This window comes from Calypte anna, chromosome Z (assembly GCF_003957555.1).
Source record: "Calypte anna isolate BGI_N300 chromosome Z, bCalAnn1_v1.p, whole genome shotgun sequence".
Lineage (NCBI taxonomy): Eukaryota > Metazoa > Chordata > Aves > Apodiformes > Trochilidae > Calypte > Calypte anna.
This window is the reverse complement of record NC_044274.1, coordinates 37,333,086-37,356,689: the sequence shown is the minus strand read 5'-3', so window position 1 is coordinate 37,356,689 and position 23,604 is coordinate 37,333,086. Positions and strand designations below refer to the sequence as shown.

The window sequence follows — 23,604 nt, the reverse complement described above, 5'->3', positions numbered from 1 at the left end:
TTTTATTTAGCTGAGAGACTGCATATTATACAGCTGTATTTCCTAACTATTTTAGTTAGACAAACATATTTCATAAATGATGCAAAACAGTTCATCTTCTTGAACTTGTAAACACAAGCACATCTTTACTGCAATGTTAGTAGATTAATCTAATGTCTATGCTTATTCCTTTAATAATTTTCATGGTTATATTACTTTGCTTATGCACTTTTGAACCAAGATTGAAGAAAAATAGTAAAGGCAAAATTATAAACAATTGACCAAATTTAGGCCAGATGTCATATGAGTTAGAACTGAAGAAGTTTACCCAGTATCTTCGGACACTGGATTAAAATCCAGCATACACACCTTTGCAGACCTGATACCTTATGCATTTTTAAAGAGATATTGCAAGAACAAAATCTCTGTTGCTTCTGGCTTTCTATGAGTTATGAAAGCAGTATAGAAGGAAATAATTAAATAATCAAATTTGCAGAAAAAATGACAGTTGAATAAATCATTAATTACTGATTTAAGCACAGGCTGAGTTGGACCAATAGATGAATATGATGGTCTTGGCCAGTTTTACAAGCTTACAGTTTTCTTGCATTGGAAGGAGCCATAATGAACACTTTACCTGATATTCTACACAACTTCATGTAGAAATATCTCACTATGCAGGGGAACTAACTCATATCACCCTTACAATATTTTTTGGGAGGGATCTGGTCTTAATTTTAAAACTGTGAGCAATCCTGATAATCACTGTAATCAGTGTTGGGTTTGCTGCCATTTGATTTCACATAGTTAATCAAGAAGAGTTTAAAACACTGTAAAGTTCTCAGCATCAGTTTCCTTTCATACCTTTAGAGGTGAGAAACTAGTTACAACAGATAATTCAGCAGGACTGCAGCAGATCTCCATACCTGGCAGTGTATTCATTACAGCTGGGGTACATCTATTGAAGTGAAGCACAACAGAGCAGCTACTGTTCTCCAGAACACAGCTGTCTGATGTTTAAACATGAGCACAGTTTTCACATTAATGCATGTTTGGCTGCACTACTCAGTCCTATAAGGTGAAGACTTAACCCTCCTAATACTTGTAAAAAAAAGCAAATGAAAGGATGTTCAAGCTTCGTGTATTATATATATACATTTTCCTACAGGCATATCTCACACACTGACATTTTAAGACCTTAATTAAGGTTGATTTATTTACAAATGGTATGTTTTCAGCTTTCAGAAATGATGTATTTAATGTTTTATTTTTAAACACAATTAAAAAATAATATATAAATATATACATACTGCAAATGCAATACAGATAACAAATTCATTTAAGCCCATTTATGCACATTAGTGACACACCATGTGGCAGAGAGACTAGGACTACAAGAAGACCCCTTGGCGATTTATTTTATATTAAATCCCTAATGGCCTTGCCTCATCTTTGCAAAAATATGCACAAAAGTCCAGACTATGCAGACATTGAAATGAATGGTTATTTATTTGCTAAACGAGAGCCCTATGTTTAATGTTCCTTAGACATAAGGTAGTCTGCAAAATTCGCATTCCTACAGCTCCATACATCATTTATTTTACATACCCTAACTTCTCACAACAGGCATCAGAAAAATATCTCTGAACAGCATTGCTGTTTTAAGTTACTGAGAATTTTGTTTCCAACTCCATTACTGGAAGATTAAATGTTAACATGTTTACTTGCAGTTTTCTTATTTTGTTTTTAGCATTAAAAACAAATTCATGGACCAATCTGATGCCATTTAAAATATGTTTATATTCATACTGCAAGAAAAAAGTTCCCAAATACTCAACTAGGGTCCAGTCATGAGAGGTACCAAAAGTTCAAACCTTCAAATATGTCGTAATCTCACTAAGCTGCATGCAGCAGTCTATCTAGCACTTGTTTGACATGCTCCAGCTTAGACAGATATTCATTACTTCTCACAATATACAAATAAAATTGTCAAAATTAGTAACTCAGTTGCATACCATAGTACTTACAACAAAAATAGACTGAAAATTAAACTGTGTGTCTGGGATCAAACTATTTACTCATTAGGAAGCAGATCCACTGTGCATCCAAACATTTCTATATTTCTAAATCACTGCTGCTGGAAGAGCTAGTGAGTTTCTCTGAGACACAGAGTGGCAAAGAGTAATGTGGCAAGAGCCAAAACCTTTTCCAAAACCTTGAGGTACCATCCTCAACTCATTTGGATCACCAGATGCTCCATAAGGCAGTCAAATTCACTGTGTCACATAGACTTTCTGGTCACCTCCTTGGGGCAACGAAGCTGGTGACAGATGCTTCCATTGAAGCCCTGACATCCTCTCTGAATCACTTGGCATGCACAGAGTGTGGCTCCAACCCTTCAATACTAAAAGATTACAAAACCTCTATCACCTGGAAGCTGTCTTTATAAAGTGTTTGGATACCACAGGCAGAAACATGAACAAGGACCTTAACAGATTACTCAGCCTTCAGAACACACATATTCCCTTGCCTGTAATTGCCAATAACAGGCAACCATTGACTATTTGCCTTGTTTTCAGCTGTCTGACCCGGAGAAACTTTATTTTCAGTCTTCCTAAGTTACTGCAAGTTCTGTGAACAGTTAGAATAAATTATTATGCATTAACACAAGAAGGACATGGAGTTCAGGGCCATGAAGATGACCAAAGGGATGGAAAACATCTCCTAGGAAAACAGCCTGAGAGAGCTGGAGTTGTTTAGACTGGAGAAGACTCCAGGGAGACCTTATAGTGTCCTTCCAGTACCTGCAGAGGGTCTACAGGGAATCTGGGGAGGGACTTTTTGTAAGGGTGTGTAGGGACAGGACATGGGGCAATGGCTTTAAACTGAAAGAGGGTAGATTTACCTTAGACATTAGGAAGAAATTTTTCACTGTGAGGGTGGTGAGACACTAAAACACATTGCCCAGGGAAGTTGTGGATCACCCATCCCTGGAAGCATTCAAGGCCAGACTGAATGGGGCTTTGAGCAACCCAGTCTAGCGGGAAGTGTCTGTGCCCATGGCAGGGAGGTTGATGAACTAGATGATCTTTAAGGTCCCTTCCAACACAAACCATTCTATATGGCATGATTCTATGAGAAGATGAAAGACTTACTCCAACAAACATGTATGAAGCTACAATATCATGACCCATTTGAACTGATCTCAACTGATAAAATCTGGATTGTTCTTTTGGTGCACTAGACTTAAGAAAGCAGAGAAGAGAGTTCAGTTTATTAAGGGAAATATCTGTTCCTCAGTTAAAAAAAGCCTTTCACAGAAAGTCACATTGAGAAAATATTCCTCATTTCGAAAAGAATTCTATTAGAGAATAAGCAAAATATGCTCTCAGGATGTAACATAGCAGAAATTAACTGTAACACATGCACTGAATTTCACTACAATAACTTACAAGTGATCACTATTATGACTTGGGGAAACTTTCCAGCAATGGCAACAAAAATAACTGCTATAAATAACTGTCACTTTTGTCACTGTCTTGAAAAAATGCTGCTAGACATGTGAAAACCAAGCAGCACATGCTCTGCCAGGCAGACACTGGAGACACAGGTCTGATTTCAACTGATTTCAGCTTTAATGCCACCTAAATCCAGGTAACGCAGATCTAAAGGCAGTTATGGAACCAAAGAAATCCAAAGCCGCATACAGATTCTTCAGAAACCTAAACACATCCACACGAAATACCTCCCCTCCCTTTATAATTAACACCAACACTGTCTATTCCTTTTATGTCTGAAAAATTCTCTTTAAAATTAGTCAACTGACAACCAGTAAACCAACAGACAATGGATGTAAATCACACACTGATGACTGATACCAGTATGTACACACAAATAAAGCACGTATATCAATTGCACTGGTATTTTTGCATTCATGAGAAACCGAAGAGCAGGAGTTCTGTATTTAAGAGTACTGAAATCTGTACTCATTTACAGAGGGGAAACTGAGGAAACAATTTCTTTATTTAACATAGGAAACATCAGCAGTCAAAAAGGGAAAGGAACTTAGCTCAAGGGCAAGATTTTGCTAAAAAAAGCTTCTCTCAAGAGCAGAGAAGTTTTTTCAGTAGAGAGTTTTTTTGAATAGAGATTTGTAAAACTTGACACAAAATCAGGAGGTAAGGAAAGCAAATAGTCATTTGAGTATATGCTATTAAGGCACAACATTTGTTAGAATACCAGACTTAGGACCCGCTAGGACTAAACCCTTTTACTATTATGAAACTTTGACTTAAATAAGTTTGTGTATTGGGCTGCAGCACTTCCACTATCCACGATACACACACAATGCAGCAGAGAACATATGCTTTTCAACAGCTTACTGTCCCCAGCTATAATTGTACAATCATCATCTTTGGTCTTAGCAGTATCACCAATGATGTAGACCACTGGACCTGGCCAAGTAAGCCTATAGAAAGCCCTTTAGTGAAAAATACTTCCACAAACCTGTTAATTAAAAAATAATAAATAATTAAAAAACATTGTATTGATGAATTATTTAACATTGGCTAGTGAGATTTCTAGCCAATACACAGGGAAGAACTATTCAAGTGATTTTTTGTTGTTGTTGTTTTTTGGGTTTTGTGGGTTTTTAGTATAGTTTGGGGTAAAATAAAGTTTTGGTTAAAGTAAAATGAAAAAGTTGAAGTCTTTTGCATGTCAAATACTTTTGTATAAGTGACTTTCAGGCAAATGGTGAGACTGCGAATTAAAAATACATAGTACCTAAAAGTACCTCTTTCTTGTTGATATTTTTTTCAGTCTAGTTAGCTTTACTATTAATGAGTGTAACAGTATGCAAATTTCCATCAGAATTAATACTTCCATGTCACACTTTTCAGTTATCTAAACATTAATATTTTAATTAATATCTTTACATACAGCCAGTAACATCTATAGCCACTTCAGGTCAAGAAAAATAGCTACTGACAATGGTAACACAAGTCATCTTTAAATAATAATACAAAACATACCACACAAGATTTTTCCCTAAGCAATTACAAAATGTTTGGGACTGGCCAATAAAGAAAAGCTAAGGCACCACTTTCAAGTTGTCTAAGGAATACTCACAAAGAGAAATCTGTAGTTTTGATCCAAAAGATCAACATTCTACTAGCTACTGCCTCATCAAGTTCCTTTTGTTTCTACCAACGTTTTAATTAAGGCAATAGACAAGAGACAAGTTCATATGTCTCATGGCAAGAGACATAGTTCATTACACAGTTTTCAGATAAGTTTATAGAAAGTATAAAGCAATTTCTCCTCCTATCTATCCTGCTGATAGAGCATTGGAGTCACTGTGTAAATTGTATGTCATACTTTCAGTGAAAGATAGCAAAAAGTCCTACTTAGTGAAATTCAAGAGAAAGCTTACACCTTCAGTCCACCCAAAGGCTGCAAACTGCTGATGCCATTGTTTAATGACTAGCAGAAAGGAATAATCAGATGCATAATGTATGTCAGACTACCAAGAGCTACTGCTTCTCTCAGAGTTAACTAAATCACTGAAAATTGTGCTCATATATTATCGAAGTCTATGTTAGAGAACAGTCTGACTATGCAGTAGGGCTGTTTATCAATACATTCATCAGGTGTCCTCTTACCTCCAGTGTCATGTAGACAGTGCTAATTGCTACTTTGATTTCTCCATCTGAAATCTCCTTCAGATCTTTCAGCATAACCTCCTCAATACTTTCTCCTGTTTGAGAAGAGAAAGTAATGTGAATACAAACAAGTATCTAGAGCTGATCAGATGCAGCAAGACACATTAAAAACACAGCTTAGACCTTAATGTTCAATCTTCTGTATTTTAGGACATCCTTTGAGAAAATTAAAACCAACATTTCAACATTTCAACCAGTATTTCATGAGTTTCTAGAGGGATTTTTTTTAAGCCAGGAAGAGATTAAAGGGGTGGGGCTGGGGAGCAATGGAGAAGAATTAACAAACTTGGGCAAATACATTTTTAAGCAAACCAAATTCCAGGTGATGATAAATGTATGCATAGACAATTTTTGTGGTCTAATATGAATTCACTAACATGAAGCATTTCTGGAGTGGGTAATATATTGAATACTATGGAATTTACAAAAATATTCAGAATCCAAGCACATATTTTGTAAACACAAAGTCATTCAGCCTTTCTGACCTTCCTCACAAATCGATACCAACACAAATGGGTTCTTCTTATGTACACCAAACGGTGAATGAACTAATTAGATGTTTAGGTGCCATAGAAACTGAAACATATTATCATCAGAAAAAAAGAGTGAAAATTGGAATTGCTTCACATTGCAACCAGACACGTTGAGAACAATGTATTAAAAATCCACGTGACCACATTTCTCCAATGAGACATATCTGTTTAAAAGGCTGTAAAAATTCTCAAAATAAATAGATATCATGTATAGGAACATGGACTTATCACATGATCAAAAATGTAAACACGATAGCCAGATATATATGTAAATAAAGGTGCAAACCACTTACATCAGTGTAGGATCACAACTACAATGTCCACAGATTTTTAAAGCTTAGCAGCGTAACATACAAAATGTGTTTGCATCAGTTATTTCCAACAGGGAGCCAAATACCGATTTTGGCAAAAGAAATGAATCCTCTCATTACTCTTCTTGTATTACATTTAACTACAAGATGAACTATCTAATGTTCACGTATTTATTACATTTTCACGCATACCCTTTTAAAAATATTTACAGATAACCTGTAGACTTCCTGGCGGGCTACAGCCCACTGTGGCTCAAATAGCAAATGTATTTGTTAACTCAGGCCAAAAAAAAACATTATTTCTGCATGAAACTGGAGCTTATTTTGCTTTAAATAGCAAGTAAATAAGGTAAAATATTCAGAAGAGGTTAGTGCTTCCAAAAGACTTCAGAAACACCTTGCTAATAGCAGATGTTACACAAATATTTGCAGCACTAAATACATACATCAAATAATGCACAGTAAACCACATCTGTGGAACAAAAAAAGAACGTATGGTGCTGCCCTACTTGGCCAGGCAGACCTAATCTGTTATATCTACTTATCCAAGTTTTGTGCAGGCTACTAGGGCAAGCTTCATGGGCCAAGTACCTGAGAAACATTACTAAGCCATCTTTCCAGGAAACTGGCAGAAATAAGAACTGAGCTCAAAAAAAGCCCATTTCACTGGGACTTTCCAATACAGGCTGAATTCAGTTTATTTCTGATCTGTTACCACAACAATTCTTTTCAGACTTTTAGCGTAGCCTTTCAAAAGCCTGCTGCCAAGCTTTAGGTTCAAACTTTGGAATATGAAAAAATTGCAGCAGTGCTCAACTGCTTCTAGCAAAGGGAAAAGGAAGAATTGTATTTTTCCCAATGCTTTCTTAATCATAGTCTGAAGTCAAATTCACTTAACCTGTACAGAGCCCTTAATAAATCTGGGAAGGTTCAGAAGATAAAATCCGCTCCCACACCATGTAGGTGATTGTAAAACAATTTCTGTACATGCACTGGAGCATTGATTACACCCCTACATTTCATCAACACAAATTCATGACTAGGATACTCTTATAAAAGCAATATATGAAATAAGTTAATGTTTACTTAATCTGTAGAAACAATACAAGATTAATCAGGAGTTCAGTATTTCCTCAACAGAAATCATAATTCTGTGATTCAGAATGCAAGCCACTTAATTTAAAATTATATATATTACCTGTAATAGTCCACGAAGATAACATGCTGCAGCTATTTTCACCACACACAAAGAGCCAATGTACTTCAATACAGCTACAAAACCAAATTTGTAAAAGGTGTTCAAAAAGGAAGCAAGATGCAAACCTTGTGGTTTAAACTGAGTCTCCTGGAGAACAGAGATAATTTCTTCTCGTGGGGGAAGATCTGGAAACTTTTCCTCTAGGATTGAGAGCACTTTCTCTTGATGATCTGTAATTTTGCCAGCCTCCAAAGACATGCACTTGAAGAGAATGCTTCCTGAAACAGCAAAAGACAAAAATCAGTGCCTCCTGTAAATGGCAAAGAGGTACTAGAGAAATAGTAATGTTTACCGTAGTGCCAGAGCAGTCCTATCCCTTCTTGAAGGATGCTTGTTCCTTTCTCTAAGCACGAGACCAAATGATGGTATGTTTGGAAACAGTAAATACAACCTTCATTCTACAGACATGTCAATAAGCTGCTACAGTGGACACAAGGAAGAAATGCTTTACACTGAGGGTGGAAAGAGTGGAACATGTTGGCCAGAGAAGCTCTGGATGATCCATCCCTGATAGTGTTCAATGTCAGGTTGGATGAGGCTTTAAGAAACTTATCTAGTTGAAGATGCCCCTGCCTGTGTCAGGGGGTTGGACAATATGATCTTAAAGTCATTGGTCATTTTGGTATAACTGACCAGCTAATTCCTCATCAATGAACATAACAAAACACCACAGCACATTCAGCCAAACAAAACAATGGATTCAATTTTAAAATTTAAAGGTAAACTTATCTAATAAATAATTTCATCATAATGTCTGTGCTCTTACAATACACAAATTCAGTTTCACCTGTTATTGGACAACTATATGCTGCTCAGTTGCCATCCTGGATGTGAAACATTCCTGATGGTTCACAACTTAATGTCACCCTTTCATTCCCTGGAGACTAGAATCCCATTTATTAACATACCCAAAGATAGCCTTCATTTCCAATTATTCACACTAAACTAAGGGTAACAAAATCTTATATTTCAGCACTGGAATTTATTTATTACTGCACTGTGTGTAGGGATTTCAAACAAGTGTATTATTGCACTGCATCATGCTGGGTCAGTGAGCATACCAGTAAAATAGCTTAAGTTATTTTAAGTCTAGATATTTAGTCTTCAGCACTGAGCCAAGAGAGGAAAAGAAAAACCTGAATACAGCCATTTTCAGTCTCACCAGATCGATCATCTGAACATCTAAAGTATCCTTTTTTCTCCAACCCTGTCGCCACATGAAATAATGAAAAGCATTTCTTAAATTTCATAAAGTGTTTGCAAAACAAGTTTTGCCACACTAAGTACAATCTCTATCTGTGGACTATCTGTGTGGACTAAATACTAAGTAGTGTTTAATAAGCCCGAGGAAGGGGTTCCCCATCAGACGTTTATTTCTGGAAAATAACATACATGAAATTCCATTCTGTGCTTCAGTTACAGACACTGTAACTGCCAATTTTCTTCTAATTCTTAGCAACCCTTTATTAATGTCAGTACTCCCATCACTTTAAGTCAATGCTCCTTCCCTATTTCATTGTATTAAAATATTAAAGAAATACAGACTGCATGAAATCATTTGTATTGATCCAGACTGACATTTGTAAATTTAGCTACAAAAAATGTGGCTCCACAACAAGTAGATTTCAGGTTTCAGATTTCTATAGGTACATAACTGATATATAAAGCACTCAGTGGCACTGCTAGGTATTGGTGTCCATACCTTGGGAAGGGCAGTGACCATAATGAGTTAGTGCACAGCCCATACAGAGCTGCACCTGGATAAATGGTATCTCAGGGACTAGGCTGCATGTATAATTTTACCAATACCACTTTTCTGCACCCTGTTTTTCTTCCTCCAGGAGCAGACTGGGAAATTGCTCAAGCACACACAAGGGAAGAGGAGACTCCCATGGATAGTACTGGACATACATCGCATTCTCAAATCCATCATACAGTTTCCTATGGAAGGGAGGCTATAGCATGTCCTGTACACCCTCCCAGCAGCACTTGCAGCCAAGCAGACTACACATCTGCGTAGGTCCTCAGATTCACAACACGTTAATCTTTTACCTCAGCTGTGTGTGCTTCAGAGGAAAGCACATATGGGAAGCCCAAGACAAGAAAATCTCAACACAAATATAACAAAAATGCAGCAAAATGAAATGTGAGTTATGTATGTACTCAGACTCATCAGTTTTGAAGTCAGCATTCTGTGAGCTTCATTGTTTGCTTAATTATATAGAAATAACTACTACATAGTGGGTTTGGTGTCAGGTCAGCAACTTGTGATTTATTTTAACTCCATGTAGCACAAATCATTCCTACCTAAGTATGGGATTGATTGTGAATTAAGCACTAACTACACCACAGATTTTTTTCAGTCAGTCTCAGAATCACAGAATCACAGAAGGTCAGAGGTTGGAAAAGACCTCTGAAGATAAGCAAGCCATGGCAGGACCAAAACTGGGACAGGTCACCCACAAATTTATCCAGAAAGGTCTTGAAAGCCTCCGGAGAAGGTGCCTAACACAACCTCTCTGGGGGCTTCTGTAACCCTTACAATACAGAAATTCCTCCTCACGCTGAGGTGGAACTTCCTGTGCTTTATCTTGAATCCACTGCCCCTCATCCTATCACAGGGCACAAGTGAGAAGATGTTGTCCCTTCCTTTTTGACACCAAGTCCTCATATATTTATAGACATTAATTAGATCCCCTCTCAGTCTTCTCGTCTACAGGCTAAAAAACCCCAAGTGTCTCAGCCTTTCTTCTTAAGGCAAGTGTTCCACTCCCTTAATCATCCTTGTAGCTCTCTGTTATACTCAAGTAAATCCCTGTCCCCCTTGAACAGGGGAGCCCAGACCTGGATGCAGTACTCCTGGGGAAGTGTCACTAGGGCAGAGTAGAAGGGGAGAAGAATCTCCCTCAATCTGGTGGACACAATATTCTTGATGCACACCAGGATATCATTGGCCTTCTTGGCCACAGGGACACACTGCTGTCCCATGGATAACTTGCTGACCATCAGGATTCCAAGGTCCTTCTCCATGGGGCTGCTCTCTAGCAGACAACCTCCTAACTTGTACTGGTGCATTTTGTTATTCGGAAGGAAGGTCCTTGTTGAACCTCATTAGGTTCCTCTTGGCCCAGCTCTCCAATCTGTCCAAACCCTGCTGAATGGTCACAAAGCATTCAGGTGAATCAGACAGTCCTCCCAGTTTTGTATCATCAGCAAAGATGGGAAGACACCCTGTCCCATCATCAAGGTTGTTGATGAAGATGATTTTGGACAAAATATGCCTAGCTGTGTGGGCTTTCCAACAAATATCATGGTGATTGAAGTCACCCATAAGTACAAAGAAGTATGATCTAGAGGCTACTTCCAGTTGACTGCAGAAGGCCACATCAGTCATTGATTTCCACTAAGCTATAAGACAAATGCAGAACTCCGTCCCTCCTAAAACACAACAAAAGCTCAACCATACATAAACAGTCAAATGAAGACAGTTTCTGAAACTCCGAATTTAAAGAAGCATTTTCTCCTGACTCTTACATAAGCAGCTCCCAAGCCATTACAATGAAATGAGATAGATTAATTTTTTTTCTGTATCAGTATTTCAAACAGGTAACATTGCCTGCCAGCACATACCGTTTCTACAGTTAAAGTTCAAGGCTGGGGCACTAAATTAAACTGAGTTAGCTCTAGGCCTGATACAGCCTGGCCGTTTTAGAGCCAAGAAAAAGAGTATCGGGAGGTAAGACAGAAAAGCAGTTTAAAAAATAAGAGTTATATTTCTCCAACTGCAGGAAATAAAAGAACCAGCAGCAGAAAGCTGTGGTTGTATCAAGATAGGTTCTAGCAGCCAGGACAGTATCTGGCTGTGAATTTAACAAGTGTCTGAGCCACAGTAGCTACAATGCACCAAAAATCACCACCAGCACCTGTTTATTAAAATAATACATGGATTTCTTTCACACCAAAGCAGATCTATTCTTGTGTTGCAGCAGCAATGCTCATGCCAATAAAACTAGATCAATTCTCCAACACACAGATGGTGGAAGGAAACATTTATGTTATTTAAATCTTACCAAATCTAAAGGGAATGGAAAGATTTGTGCATTTCAACAGGTACTAGTGTTTCTTCTTTTGCTTCTATATGTTTGATGAATTCTTGGTTTCTTCAGTGAAAAGGCCATCTTGGATTTGATTTCACATTTGGCAGGACACAGACATCACTGTAAACTTGTAAAATCTGAATATGTTTAGACATGCACTATACTGCAATATCTAACTGAAAGTGCTTGCCTTTCACCATTCAGTTCATCTCAGGACCAATCCCTTTACATAGTTTGATCAGGAATAATATCTTCAAAGAGCATTGTAAACTTAGAAATTTTTTATTTTATCACTTAATACAAGAATGAAATGCAGCCAGCCTGAAGGAGTGTCTCACCACAAGAAGACAAGTGTCTTCTTGTCTCACAAGAAGACATCTTAGAAAGATTTCTAAAAGGCTTTTTTTTCCTACTTATCACAGCAATACTGTGGTGCTTGGAATTGCTAGCTTTTCTACTACAATGAAAGCTAGAAAAGTATCCTTCTCAAATTGATAGGGTGTCAGCAAACCCTAAGATCAACCTTTATTCTTCCTTCAATCTTTACTCACAATGCTCATCAGAAAAAAAAAAAGGCCCATGTCTTTTTCTCCCCTAGGTACCCTCAGCATCCATGTGAGGGTTAAGATTCCAGGCAGTTTAGAAAAACAGTTCAGTTAAGGTACTTTTACTTGGCCAAAGGTAGGTTATCCATTCTGTTATGTGCTCTCTTGTAAGTACCTGCTGTAAAAGAGATACATGGGCTCAGAAATCTCCTGCAGATTTTACTGAGTGCTGATGCAACTCCCTCAGGGTTTCTGAAAGCATAATGGAAGCTGCTCTGTCTGCTGACAAGAGCTGAAAAATGAAATACATAATAGGTAATACAAGATTCAATATTATTTCTTGTGTGCATCACACTACATTATAGATATTTTTTCCTAAGAAAAAGTCACTAGAAAATAAGCTAGGACTCTTAAAAACAATGTGCATTTTATTGTTTTTTGCAAAGCAGTTTGGAAGTGAAGCACTACTTTTGCCAAAAGCAATTGCTCTGCATTAATATTAAACATGATCTAATGAAGGCAGAAGTCGTTTTGGGAAAACATTAAGAAGAGCACAAGCATCTCCTGAATTATAAGTTTATGACTGAGAGAAACAGTACAATGAAAATATAGGCATTTCTCCTGTTGATGCTTTGTTCCATGACCTGGAAAAATAAAGGACAGGATAAAGATGAAAACCAGCAGTCCCTTATGGAATGTATACTTCAATACTCCCCAACCCCCAAAATCCCACAAACCAGAACTGTAAAAGAGACCCAAACAAGCAGTCTTCATTGTAATTAGCAGGAAAGCCACAAAGCTGGAATAAAATGTAATTGAGGGGCAGGGGAGAAGGAGGAGGAGAGAAACATAGTCTCCAACCAAACTGTTTCCATACACAGAAGAAAAAGTATCCATAAAAGTAAGTGCCCGGTTTGACGCAGTTGAAAATGCTCCTTTCTTTCTGACATACAGAGCAACCAATTAAGGAATACGTGAATCATCTGATCTATGTACAAGACAGAAGAAAAGAAGAAAAAAAAAAAACACAACAAAAAAAAAAACCAACAAAAAAAGCCCCACCAAAACTTGGCATAATTTCCAAAGTCCTTAAAAGAGCATTTCTCTACCATTTGTCTAGATGCCTAGAATAGCAAAATAATCCTTACAGAAAGTCAGACTGTCCCTACAGGGCACCAAAACAATGCAGCTCAGAGCTGGCAAAAGCAGACTCAAAATTAAGACAAAAAAATTGCCAATGCCCTTGCTATAAATCTGAGTCTATTTGCGTGTTCCAGTCTGCACCTTGTGGCACCCTTCAAGGCCTTATACAAATAAACATGAGGAGGCATTTTTGGGAGTACACTGACCCAAGGTACCCAACAGAGAGTGCTTGGAATCACATCCTTGCCAGCTGGCTGCAACAGAAAATGTAATGATTCAGCAGATTAATGGGTCTTGGGTTTGGCAACAGTCCCCTTGTAAATGTCTCCAAGGAAATGAAATAAAACAGGCCCAAGACTCTGGGAGGTTCTATAGTAGTTTGCTTCTGGCAGAAATCCAGGGACAGCAAAAGCTCTCACTTAAGGCAAATATGGCAGTACAACACTGCCTCTCTAAGCAGGCTCTATTCAAAGCCCAAGAGTAGAATTATCTTATAGTATGTCTGAGGAGGAGACAAAGATATTAGCAAAGCGTTCAGAAGAAAAAAATGTCTTAAATATTAGATTGCCTAAATCAGTAATGCTTGTTTTCACAGGAAAAGTCTTTTGTCTTGACTTTGTTTTTTTTTAAACACAGAAGAGCAGGTGAATTTTTTTCAAAGCGGACATATAGCACGTTATAAACTCCTGTCATTGTTATTGAAATTTTAAAAATTGCTAACAGACTGTGAGAAAATAAGTTTGAAATAGAGGCAATAATGAAGTGGTCAGAGACACTATGTGATAACTGTGAAAACATGAGATTTTTTTATTATCCTACATGTCTTCTAGCATAATACTCACCAGAAAGCCAGAAAATGGAAGACTAGTTCCCAGCTCAGAGACCAAGATTTTAGGATCTCTCAGCTGCTTATTAAAGCACAGTCCTCATCCTTACCATTTTGACTTCCATCTTGGTCTTCTCTTCTAAACTTCACCCAAAATTTATACATACAAACTGACACTGGAAGTAAGATAACAAAGCAGGAAAAACCCAGTACAACCCTTTCTCTGTCTGTGTGCTCATGGAGTGCCACCAGCAGCCTCTACACACACAGCCATGAGACTGAGGCAGCCACTGCTCCTTCCAGATCAGGACAGATATGCACTGACTTTATTTCCTGTGCTCACAGGCAAGATGAATTTCAAAACGGTGTCCTTTAGAAGAAGGACTTGACAAAAGGCCATAATGTATAAACAGAAACACAAAAGCTAGACTTAGGTAGGTTGTATCTGATCTTTTATATTCAGATTGTTTGTAGTTTGATCTTCCTTCTTCATTAATTTCTATCTAGGAATGTTTCTTACATATTATCAAAACCAAAAATGAGATTTACTGCATGTTCTGAATGTTCAGTGGAGGGTTCCTAACTACCAAAAACCTTCTCTGTTTTAAGAGAGCCACTAGAGGACTCACTGTATTGCTTAACCTTCTATATGGACAAACTGAGGGGAGAACGGCATTGAGGGGAGAATCACAAGTGCAGCTGCATTTTGTTTTCTATGCTTCATAAAAACTCCTCATGTCATGCAAGAGCAGGTATGCAGAGACTCCAATGCCCATAAAGTTCCTCAAATATGTGCTAACAAACACAATAATACAAAAGAAGTTACTAACCATAAAAAAAAATAGCTACTATCTCCCTTAAAACCCAATGTTATGTCTCTAATGTAAACACTTTCAGTATTTCTCTAATAAGAGCGCTTTATTTTAACTTGAATACAGACTAGACAGCCAAAATATGCAGCCAGGTACAACCATACACTTGAACATGTTCATTATGCACTGTTTCCTGACACTTTCTGCCACCATGCAGGTATCCCAAGAGATCCCCAGGGGATCGGCCTCCAAAATAAATTACTATGCCTGGTCATTTGCCTAGATTTCTGGACAGCTGTGAACACTCAACAGAAACATGGAGCTTACAAAAGTACTTCATGGAAGGTTCACTAAAGCTTATTAGCATACTAGCCCCATACTTCATACTCTTCCAGGCACCCAATAAAAAAGAAAAGGAGAGCACAATGAGCATTTGGTTACAGCACTTTTTAAACAGCAAAAGTTTCACATCACACCATTAAAACATCATTCTATACATAGATTTCACCATCAGGAGAAGCTTTAAAGTGTAAATATTAGATTCCAATCCATATTGATGTCCACAGGCAGGCAGAGCCGAACTGGTAGCACCACACAGCCTCTGGAATTGACGAACTGCACAGCTTTTCCAGCTACCCAGCTGGTGTGTCGACAGCTCCATTTAATATTCTTGTCTAGTGATACAGCAAAGACCTCTCATGCCTATTTTTAAATGCACATTTTTAATATTCAATATAATGTTACTCTTTAACAAACTCTTTACTCCCTGCTTCTTTTATGAAGCTTCCCGTGGTCTTTAAAGGGATTGTTAACCAAAGAATGGATCACATTCTTTCTGCATGAGCAGATTCAGAAACACTCCATTAAACCTTTCAGTATTTAATATAAAGAGTAATCTCTCACCTCTGAGGAGATAAGCCAGTTGCTGAGTGATTAACTCTGGTGCCTCTTGAAGAATCTCTTTTAGTACTAAAGAGGAAGACGATGCTTGTAACTCCAGGCTGCCGTCACATTGCTCATCCGGATTGATGACTTTAACAACAGCTGATTCCAAACTTTTATCCTCACTATCAAGCAAATTTAAAGATAGATTTTTCTTTCTAGCTGCTCAGACAGCCCAGTAAACAGCACATTTTTTTTTCAGTTCCCATCTACAACACTATTGTTATGGTTATTCAAAATCCGCTATATCGCCCACCCTAAAATTGTAATTTTTTTTAATAAGATGCTCACAGTGATTTTATTGTTTGATATATTACTAAGTATTAAGACTTAACTGCTTATATTTCCATTATCAAAAGTAATTTCTTTTAAAAGTAATACTTTGAGAAAAATATTTCTACATGTATTGAAGCTAACACTCTTTACTTAGGGAAGATCTTGAATTTTCCCCATTGAATATTTTGGTTACTTACAAAAGATCTTTTTTCTGTATTTAGACACTTTATGTTTCTGCTTATAATAGCAATAACAAAGTTAAATTTTATTTAATTATATAAAATGTTGACTATAACTGTTTAAAAGGAAGAAACACAGGAAGGGACAGTAACAAAAAAATTCTTACAGATAATTTTTATTCTGAGAAACTGGATGATGTACTGAGCTCACTGCAGATAAACAATCAATAGCTATGAGATTTACGCATATTTCTTATTTTACATTTTCCCTTACCTACAGACCCTTCAGAGTACAAAGGGGCCGTAGCACAACAGTGTGTTACTTATCTTAAATTATGTGCTAAAGGGAGTTGGAAGTTAACAGCATTCTTCACATGCGAGAAGACAGGCAGACCACTATAAAGAGGCTCCCTATAAAAGATTGACTATGGGCTTGTAAATATTCCCTCCAAGTCATGGATATATGGATTTTGGTCTTCCATAGAGCGTCTCTGAGCCTCTGGCACTACCAACACTTTGGGAAAAATGCGATGGTTTCTAAGAATTGTAATCATCTAGCAGCCACCTTAACAGAACATACACAGGCATGCTGACCATCTCCAAACCAATGTGAGAGTCTTAATACCTTTATTGAAAACTGAGAAGTGGGGGAAAAAAATCTAATTTCTTATTTACTTGTTACGGGGAATTTTGAGACTATTGAAACTAAATTAAAATATCTAGTCTAAGCAGTGCAAAAACACAAGGTACTTAAATAAAGAGCATTCCACTAAAAGTGATGGAAAGGTGACTGTTACATTTGTTGGACATAATGGGAGACAATGTATACTTTAACTTACTCATTTTTTAGTCTGTTACCATACAAATACCAATATTAATGCACAAAAAAGTAAAACACAATTTTTAAAACAGCTTAAACCCACATACAGCATCTTGTAGTACATACCTTGAAAGCATGTTGCTGTTTACAAGTGTTAAAGACAATTTCCCTTCAGCATTCAGCTGGTGCAAATTGATTTCATCTCGGAAGATATGGAATGACTCCGGGATATTCAGCTCCTCCAATATAAATCTTGTCTCGGTAAAATAGCTAAAATCTCCTCTTGGTATATTCAACACAGGTAAGCAAAGAACATCAGGAGGGCTGACCTGTAACACAGATGTGAATTTCTCAGAGTAGCATAAAATAAGACATGGTTTTTATTAGAAAGATGCTTTAACAGAGTGAGCAATCAGAAACAGTCTGAATTTTTGGGTTTTTTTTTTTGACCTTTTTTTTAATATTTAAAAAAATAAAGAAACCAAACCATTTTTTTGCTTTCTCTTTTTTTCCTTTTTTTTTTTTCTTTTTCCTTTTTTTTTTTTTTTTTCTTTTTCTGTCTCTGTTTGCCTTTTACAGAATCACTGGAAAATTAGGAAGGAAAGAACGATGCACAGGGGTGATTTTTTGCTGCTACTGAATGAGCCATCTAATACCATGCATTAATTTTTGTATGGAAATTAATGTAGATTGTTTTTCTTTAAAAACCTCACCTCGGATTGTAATAAAAATATTTTCCAATTGTATTTTTATAGTATGTTTTAATTAACAGTAGGATGTCTGTAACAATTTAGTGCAAATGAACTAAGACCACTCAGTACATTTTTTTTCCATTACCTTGTCTAGAAAGTAGGCATATGCCAGAGTAGAAATGAGTGAATCTAAATCACAGGATTTATTCCCAAGAACAACATGGACTTTCTCCAGGCATTTGCTCCTGTTCTGTAACACATTAGAAAACAATTGAAATGAGTAACAATGATGATGAGAAACAACAAAGCCCAGTTACCAAAACGCTTCAAAAGGCAGTTTAAACATCACGTTTTTGATTCAGCTGGGGTGGTATTTGCCATCAACTTAAATAATGCACTGACTGTGGGCAATAACTGGTCAGACATGATTCCTTTGGTTCATAGCTCCCAAGAAAGCCAAGAAATCTGGGTTTCATAAGAGATCCCAGTGTAGAATACACATAAGATCTAACCTGACAGAAATCCTTTTAGCAAGCAGCAAAGAAACAGATAAGCATCTTCATTTATGTGTGGAAAAAGCTTTTGAAAACACCTCACAAATCTAACAAGAAAAATGGGTTCAAATACAATGGAAATAAGCACAAAAAACTACACACAGGAAATTGTAATTTCAATTTTCTCCTTTTTCTTTGATTGGCTGCAATCAGTAACTTGATAAACTAAATGGCTTTCACCCTGACTCTTCAGGACCTCAACACACCAAGTGGAGCACTGAGGGCTTTGAGCTGTCACATAGTGGGAACTGAGTCTGTTCTGCATTTAAGAGAATGTAAAGTGATGTTTTTCTCTTGGGCACACCATAGATTTCAAGCTAGATGCACGGAACCATTCATAGAATCATAGAATCATAGAATCATAGAATTAGCTGAGTTGGAAGGGACCTCAGAGATCATCGAGTCCAACCCTTCCTGTTTAGTTTATTTTAATGAGATATGTTTTTTAATTTTAAGAACATATATAACTGATGTTAAGATAGATGTCTTAGAACCAAATATATGCAATTAAATATTTTTCATTGTTGTTGATGTACTTTGTCTTATTTTGAATTAGGTCTCTGGATTAAAGTAAAATTTTGATCTTTCTGCAGGAGCATATACTACTTAGTATGTTATCCACAATAATTATAAATGTAAGATTATTAAAGCTAACCTTTTTCTCTGTGTCTAAACCTACATCTATCTAGATATCAGGAAGAAACTTAGTGATATTTCTTCAGATGGAATACAGCCATCAAAATGCCTTTGGGTAATAAAATCAGGACACCCTCACACAATAGCTATTGAGAAAAACAGGCAGTTTTCTGAAGAGTATTGTCTGTAAAAATGTTTGCTACAGAAAAAAAGCTGCAGGCCTTCACCAGCAATAAATTCCATTTTCATGTTTTCAACATATTTTTGTTGTATTGTTCTTTTGCCACACAGATTTCTGACTGATTTGCCTAAAGAAAAAAAATAAAGTTCATTAACTCGCCCTTTTTTTAGTATTATTCAGATTTTTTTTTTATTTTTTTTTTAGGTTCATCATAACTCCATAGCAAATTACTCAACGTTGAGAAATAAGGAAATATAACGAACTGATAACCTGACTAATTAATCTACAAAGTCAGCGCCTCTAAGAATCCAGTGCAAACAATCTTATAAAAAATTCAAGACATCTGATACTGTTCTATTTCCACTTCTTCGCCTCTAAAACTATTTGCTTCCTGTTGCTCATATGCCACAAAACACTTTCCCATACAAAGCAAGGATCCTCAACAGTCACCTGAATTTCAGTGACGAATCAAGTACATGAGTGCTTTCCTAAGAAAGTTTGTGCTGTCTTCAGAATTCATTCTGGCAAGCACTAAAATCTGCACACGTGTTTTTACAACTTGTGTCTTAGTGGTAGTTCTGTTAAACTGACCTGTTTGACCTGTTCACTGTAGCCTAGTACCACCCAAGGCATACAGTATAACAGTCTTAACAACTTCTTAAAAAGAAAATAATTCACATTTCTAAAAAAAAAAAAAAAAAAAAAAAAAAAAAGAAAAAAAAAAAAGAAAAAAAAACCTCAAAACCCAAGCAAGCCTCTAAACTAACCACTAAACAAAAAAACTCTACATTTCTACATTTGACTTTTGAAGAAATGCAAAAAGCATGGCAGAATAAAAAGAGAATAAAGAGAGAACATAGCACAGTAAGAAAGCTTTGGAGATCATCTCTCTGGAATCCGAGCAGGTCACCTAGCCTTTTGAGGACTGTTGTTTTTTTACTCCAGCACACCAGAATGTCATCAATACATATGAAGGAGAACAGATGGAACAGTGGAAGGACAGACCATCTCCTTGGAGTGTTTTCAAGAGCTTAACAAACACTCTGAGAGGGAGATGACTAAACCGAGTTTTTAATATGACAAGTAGACTAACAGTGAGAGCGGTGTGTTTCTGTTTTAGGCTGTTGACATCCTAGCCCTGCAAAAAAATGCTGGTTTCTTCCAGAATATTTCTGCCTATGACACATTCAGCTGAGGTAACCTATTAGATACTGCCAACTCTTTCCCAAGGGTAGGGAAATAAAAAATAAATTTCTGAAGTGGTTCAGGGGTTTCTGTTGCACACTGCCTTTCTCTGGTAACTCCACTGAGGAGGCTGGGGGTTTTTTGTCCACTACAATTGGTTGTCTTAATTACTCTACCTCTCCCCGAATAAAAATTTATTCATTTGCACACAAGTACCCCATTTCAATCCCTAAGTTCTCATTTGTAATTTTTAGCAAATTATTTTTGCAGTGTTTTAGGTTTTTTTAATAAAATAAGGCAAATACAAAGTCAACCTGTAAACTGTCTTTATAAGCAACTGAAGAGTCTACTTCACTGATTTCAAGGCTAAAATTGGCTAGAACAAACAGAAAAGGAACTCTAGGCTTCACATTTTGATGTCATAAGATGCACTGATAACAGAGAAAATTGATAGTCCCCATCTTGTTTCATGAATTTGAAGATTTTTCGTTCATGAAAAGAAAGGTAAAAGCATGATTTTTTTAAGACGTGACTTCCAATATCAAATCATGTATTACCTAATTAATTATTAATAAATTAAAATTAGATTATCAAAGTTGTAAAGTACGTTTGGACAGTTCTTGTCATTCTGGAGGCTGACAAAGTGAGAAAAACATAACAAAAACTAACTAAAAAAGTCACTCTGAATTATTGCTAGAAAGCACGTGATGTTTGCTGTTATTTTCCCAAATGAAATCCTTGATTTTCTGAATGAATATTCATATTCACATATACAATCTGTTCTCCTAAAGAAAAGTTGGGTTTGGTGATCTTTATGAGTCCCTTCCAACTCAAGATATTCTGTAATTCTGTGTTATAGTTCTAGAAAAACCATCATATATCTGATACAGAAGCAAATAGATCAGGGCAAAATGCATCAGCCACAGAGAAGTTCCATTCTAGTATTTGCATGCACACAGTATGTGCTGTCCCATCAGGGTTAACAGGAAGATTAGGATAATTGGGCTACACCCAAATCTAACTCCAAACCGTAGATCAAGAGCTACAGTCTGAGTGCTGCCACATCCAAAAGTGACCATTCAAGGACATGAGCACAAAGAGGCACACACTAACCCTGACACAGCTCAGTGAATTACTACTGAATTATCCACCTTTCCATTCCGCAGTGATAACCACTACAATAATTCAGTGACACAAAAAGATCACACGTGCATAACCTAATTACATGGACAACATTTTCTACTCTCAGCATCTTTATTATTTGGACTGGGTATTTATCTGATGCTAGAATCACAGACATTTTATTTCCATTTTAATAGATTACACAAGATAGGTTACACAAGGTAGCATCTCCCTTCCTCTGTTTTCACCCAGGAAGCCTTCTTGTAGCAACAACACAGATACTTTAGCAAAAGCTTAGTGATAATGGATCTGATCTGCAGTATCTTAGCAGTCGTATAAGTCAGTACTTTTAGCATGACATTACTTTTTCAGACAATCAATACTGGCAAAAAGACACTACCAAACATGGAAAAAACAAATAATGAGATACTCCTTCAGGAACAACCAGATCTTGTCTATAACCACAGTGTTGCTTACTACAGCTTTCAAAGCAATCAAAACCTAGTAAAGAGGTTGCTGACAGCTCTGAAGTTACATTATAATACTATTTTCATTTTTATCAAAATGACATTTTAAAGCCAAGAGAACCCTCAAAATAACTTTTTTTTCCCCTCAGAGCTTAAATCTGGACTTATCCGTAATAATATAAGCAGAACACTGCACAAAACTAGCACTGCCTGTGATGTGCTGCCATATTTATTTTTTTAATATTTTGAAGCAAAACTAAGCTATCCCTCTTAATTCTCACATCAGATTACGTTTCCAAAGAGCAAATAAAAGAAATATTCTCTAGCTCTGGTGACATCACCAGCTCTGACAGTCTTATGTGAAACATGCCCACTGGTAAGCTGGTACCACCTCTTCTGAGGTGGGGGAACGGCAACTGCCTCCTCAGCTTCTATGGCTGCTCATGTTGAGAAACCAGCACTGGATACTGTCTTCTTATGACTTAATTTCCTACCTGTTTTTCTAGAAAATAAAAGCACAAGGTAGACCTCCTACTGACAGTACTGTTTGGAAGATCAGTGACATCTGTCTTTCAGCCTTCCTGATCTCTGCTGCTTTTTCTGCTAAGCATGCTTCTCTTTCCTCTCTTGCAAATCTAAGATATATGATTTTACCAGCATTCCCCTTCCCCATGTACAGCTTTTCCATCGTCTCAGACACAACTAGTTTGCAGAGTCTACCGCTTGCTAGTCAACCACCTAGGAGAAAAGCAGACATACGGATGTGAGGCTTCCCTTTCCAGGTCTTTCCAAGCAAAGACTCCAGCAGAGAAATACACAGTTAGGGAGAAGATCCATAAACTCTATGAGACTTAGCTGCAACAGGGCCAAAATGTGACTCCTGCAGCTATGACTACTAAACCTGTCAGGAATCATTAACCTTCAGTATTTCTAAGAATTAAAAAATGTAAGAGGTTAATGATGAAACTGAAACTCCTAAATTTTACACTTGAGATCCCTGGTCTCTCTTAGTGTTGATGGGGTTTTGTTTAGCTAGATTAAAGCTAAATTTTATAATGCATACAAAAGTGGATGTCTGAGAAAAACTGAATTAAAGAAATGATGTGTCATTCTCAGATAGCATCAGCCAGGATAAAACAATTCAGATCAGACCTGCATAGATGTTGATCTGATTCTCTTATCATGCTCCAAAAAGTATTAATTTAGTAAGTGATCTGATACCCTGATATTTAGGGTGAGCATACTGTCTTATCTGCCCAGTTTTGTTCTTAATCACATAAAAGCATCACTACAGTCACTGCATCCTAAGGCATCTGCAGTCAA

At 36.9% G+C, this 23,604-nt stretch overlaps 1 protein-coding gene across 1 annotated transcript in view; it reads right to left on the bottom strand.

The window, feature by feature from the left end:
- The window catches only part of PRUNE2 (prune homolog 2 with BCH domain), a 134,125-nt gene that overhangs the window by 84,357 nt on the left and 26,164 nt on the right, over nt 1-23,604 (bottom strand). Inside the window, exons 2-6 of the mRNA XM_030467344.1 lie at nt 18,282-18,386; nt 17,571-17,773; nt 16,131-16,294; nt 7,870-8,022; nt 5,643-5,737 (exon numbers count right to left, since the gene is read on the bottom strand). Coding sequence (XP_030323204.1) covers nt 5,643-5,737; nt 7,870-8,022; nt 16,131-16,294; nt 17,571-17,773; nt 18,282-18,386 — 720 coding nt within the window. The remainder of the gene's footprint in view (nt 1-5,642; nt 5,738-7,869; nt 8,023-16,130; nt 16,295-17,570; nt 17,774-18,281; nt 18,387-23,604) is intronic.